The 4321-nt window shown below is 45.3% G+C and overlaps 1 protein-coding gene across 1 annotated transcript; it reads right to left on the bottom strand.

Moving 5' to 3' along the window:
• Nucleotides 1–909: 909 nt before the first annotated feature.
• Nucleotides 910–4076, bottom strand: ZSCAN4 (zinc finger and SCAN domain containing 4). Its single transcript, XM_012741380.2, has 3 exons — nt 3681–4076; nt 1723–1876; nt 910–1637 (listed from the first exon to the last, which is right to left on the bottom strand). Exons 1-3 carry the CDS (start codon nt 4074–4076, stop codon nt 910–912), a joined length of 1278 nt encoding a protein of 425 aa, XP_012596834.2.
• Nucleotides 4077–4321: the final 245 nt, after the last annotated feature.

The raw sequence follows: 4321 nt of genomic DNA, 5'->3' as shown, positions 1-4321 counted from the left end.
AAAAAACATTTGACTTTTCTGGTAACTATTTGTCAATAAAATAGCAATCTGCAGCTTTCAGCCACCAGTCATATTCGCTTCAAATGTAGCTATTAATATTTCAAGTGAATTTAAATTGTCATAATTCATGTGCTTATGAAAGGTCCATTTCATCGTCCAAGGCCAGCTTCCAGATTGACGCGTCTCCCCGTTTTGTGGAGCCGTGTGGCTGCACCAGAGTGAAAGGGTGTGGGGTGAGGACGGGGCAAGGAAAGTCTCACTGTAGCATGGTAAGCTGGCGTTTGTGTCCTCTTAGTTGGAACCAACTATCTTCTCACGTGAGCCACATACCTGGATTTTTTTTTTTTAAGACAGGGTCTGGCTCTGTTGCCCAAGCTGGAGTGCAGTGGCACCATCATGGTTCATTGCAACCTCAAATTCTTGGGCCCAAGCAATCCAAGCACACTTCACCGTGTCCAGCTAATTTTAATTTTTATTTTTTTGAGGTAGAGATGGGCAGGGTGGGGGGGTCTCGTTGTGTTGCCCAGGCTGGCCTTGAACTCCTAGCCTCAAGCAATCCTTGATCCTCTCACTTTGGCCTCCCAAAGTGCTGGGATTACAGATATGAGCCACGGGCACCTGGCCACATTCCTGGATTTTAAGGAATAAACATCAACATAGATTCATTCCTTTATTCAACAGATATTTATTGGCCACTGGAAATGTGTCAGCCACTTTTCTAAGCACTTGGGGAGATACTTTAGTGAACAAAACTGACAAACTCCATGCCCTCATTAGCCTTACGTCTCAGTAGAATGAGACAATAAGTGGCAAGCATAATCAGGAAATTATACCTTATGTTCTAAGCAGGTAAGCACCACGGAACACACGCTTGCATGCATATTTATACGCATCACACCGGGCAGTAGCTTAGGAAGCTTCTGGCGGGGAGGGAACGTTTTTCAGGGTGACTTTCTCGTGCGTCCTCATGTGGCGGTGGTACGTGGACGACTGGCGGTAGCTTCTGTGGCAGAGGGAACACGCGTAGGGCTTCTCTCCTGTGTGGATTCTCACATGAGCGCGCAGGTTGGTTTTGTGGCTGAAGGACTTCTGACACACGCTGCAGGCAAAAGGCTTCTCTCCCGTGTGAATTTTCTGATGCACACGCAGGTCCGACACCTGGAAGAAGCCTTTCTGACACTCAGAACAAACAAATGGCCTCTCATTTTTGTGTCTTCTTTGGTGGGCTAAGAAGTGACAGAGATATTTAAAGGTCTTAGGACATTTCTCACATTGGTGTGACTTTGGAGCCCCCTGTACTCTTTCTTGGTGTACCCGACGTGTGGTGTCGCCCTCGTCGCCCTGGTCGCCAGCAGCAGGCTCGGGGGAGGCCTGGCTTGGCGTGGGGAGAGACCCCGGCCCCGCATCCACAGGGCCGTCTTCATAAGGGGGCCCCTTCCGGGGCGTGGAGATGCCTCGCCCTTCTCTTCTGAAGTTGTGCGGGTTTTCACAAGAAACACCTTCCCCTGCAGGCCTGGGACCGCTCTCTTTCTGGATGATGAGTAAGGAGGATATTCGATTGCCTTGACTAGCAATACTGTCATTTACTTGAGTAGTTTTCATAGACACATTGCAGCCGTCTTCTTTATCTTCTTGTCCTGTGAAAATAAAGAAGTTACTCGATGAAGATGCATCCAAGAAGGGGCATAACACCCCTGTGGTGTGCAGATTTGCCTCACCCACCTTGTCCTGTACCATGGGGAGTCTGGAAGTGTGATCCCATGTTCTCTTCTGTCGGGGCTCCCGCTGACAACTGTTTTGTAAGATGAACAATGACTTCTTTCAAGGGCATATTCTCAGAAAAGAGAGCTTCCTGTCCCTGCATGCAGACGTGGACCTATAAACAGAGCCGAGCATTGTTGTATCTGAATGTGTTATGTGACAGAGGCCTTTTTGGAAGACCTGCCCACCAGCCTCTCACAAGCTCCCAACTATGGAATACCACATATTTTTGTTCTGTCCTTATTTCTGATGGTGTTATTCTCGTTCACAAGCTGTTGTTATGTTCTAACAACATAGATACTGAATTTGTAAGTATGAACTCATTGCCCCTACAGAAAATACAGTTTTTCCTAGAGTTTCTGGCCACAATATTTTGGTCTACTGATCAATAATACCTAACCTTGTTTTATGTATGTATTTGAAGACACCTTGCTTAATATATATATATATATATATTTTGAGACAGAGTCTCGCTTTATTGCCTGGGCTAGAGTGAGTGTCGTGGCGTCAGCCTCGCTCACAGCAACCTCAAACTCCTGAGCTCAAGCAATCCTGCTGCCTCAGCCTCCCGAGTAGCTGGGACTACAGGCATGCGCCACCATGCCCGGCTAATTTTTTCTATATATATTAGTTGGCCAATTAATTTCTTTCTATTTTTAGTAGAGACGGGGGTCTCACTCTTGCTCAGGCTGGTTTCGAACTCCTGACCTTGAGCAATCCGCCCGCCTCGGCCTCTCAGAGTGTTAGGATTACAGGCGTGGGCCACTGCGCCCGGCCTTAATATATATTCTTGATTAATTAGCACCAAACCCAGAGCCAACAGCACCATAACTCATGCCTGAATGAAGTTTATCCAACACACCTGTTATCTCCATAAGGTATGACAGTTTTCGTGCACTTAGGAAACTAGACAGCACTTCAGCACTATACTTGGTTGTCATTTTAAACAACAAAATCATCAACAAGCACAAACGTGTAAAAATAAGGCACTAAATAGATTGAAAAGGACACTTGTTTACAGTGAGAGCTAAAATAAGAAGTTAGCGTTCAACCTCATCTGGGAACATGCATATCAGGTGACTCAAATTTTCCGCCATTCTACCCATGCAAATGATGAAGAACATCATCATTTGATTCTGAGGTTACAAATGAATTTTAGCAATTTTGCAAACATGGGGTCGGAGCATGACCCACTGTAATTGCCCTGTTACTATGTCTTTCCTGATTAAGGCTTCCTGAGGGAAGAACCAGCTCTTTTCAAAGTATTTCTTCCTCATCCTTGAGATCTCTGCTGGAATGTCAATTTCTCAATCTGGCACCATAACTGACTAAAATTAATTCACTTGGCCGGGCGCGGTGGCTCACGCCTGTAATCCCAGTACTCTGGGAGGCCGAGGCCGGAGGATTGCTCAAGGTCAGGAGTTCGAGACCAGCCTGAGCAAGAGCGAGACCCCGTCTCTACTATAAATAGAAAGAAATTAATTGACCAACTAAAAATATATACAGAGAAACTTAGCTGGGCCTGGTGGCGCATGCCTGTAGTCCCAGCTACTCGGGAGGCTGAGGCAGGAGGATTGCTTGAGCCCAGGAGTTTGAGGTTGCTGTGAGCTAGGCTGACGCCATGGCACTCTAGCCCTGGCAACACAGTGAGACTGTCTCAAAAAAAAAAAAAAATTAACTTAAACAGTCAATACATTCGGCTCCTTTATGTCCTACAGAATAAATGAATATATGCCTTTTCGCTTCTTTTTTCATGAGAACTTAGGACTATGGGAGTCTCCTTGGTGAGAAAGAGTGTCACCTGACTGATAACCGCACCCACAATAGCTGCTTTCTCTACTCCTAGGCATCTCCAACCGACGGTACTTCCTCCTTCCGCCCCGCTTCCCCCACCTCAGAGGTCAGAACCTTCCACTTACTAAGACAGGTGACTTCAGACAATCATCGGTCATTCCTTCCATGAATTTCTCCCGGTCTCTGCCACTCGATTCCCATTTCTCTTTCAGTATGGACCGGTCATTGCAGTGCCCACTCATTACAAGCTGCTCCAGGACCAATTGAGAAATAATTTCATCCTTGCTGTGCTTTTCTGGTTGCAGCCAGGAGTGAAAAAATTCATACAGTCTTTTCAACTCCTGCCTTGCAAGTGAGTTATTGCTGTTTTGAAACGAGTCTAGTTGAGTACTTGAGAACTTAGAAATCCCTTCTTCATTCTGGACAAGTCTTTCAGTTGGTTTAAACTCTAGATTTTCTGATCCAAGATCATTCCCAGTCGGTTCACATTTTTGAAATGAGTTTCTGGAACCTGAAGCCATTCTTATCAAGCTTTCTCAGAGACTCAATTTTGACGCTTCCCTGATTTGTTTCAGCAATTAGTGGATTCTTAAAGACTGCAAGGTAGAAATAGAAGAGATATGTATTTATCGCACTACTGGCATAATTGAAGAAAAACAAATCAACCAAAACATCAGACTTGGACAACTTTATGGATGAATTACACCAGACATTAAAGAAAGATGGAACTCTAATTTTACCCCAAAAAGATTCTATGCTATTCTCT

Source organism: Microcebus murinus, chromosome 16 (genome assembly GCF_040939455.1).
Source record: "Microcebus murinus isolate Inina chromosome 16, M.murinus_Inina_mat1.0, whole genome shotgun sequence".
Lineage (NCBI taxonomy): Eukaryota > Metazoa > Chordata > Mammalia > Primates > Cheirogaleidae > Microcebus > Microcebus murinus.
Note: the sequence above shows the minus strand (reverse complement) of the source record. Positions and strands in the feature narration are given on the sequence as shown.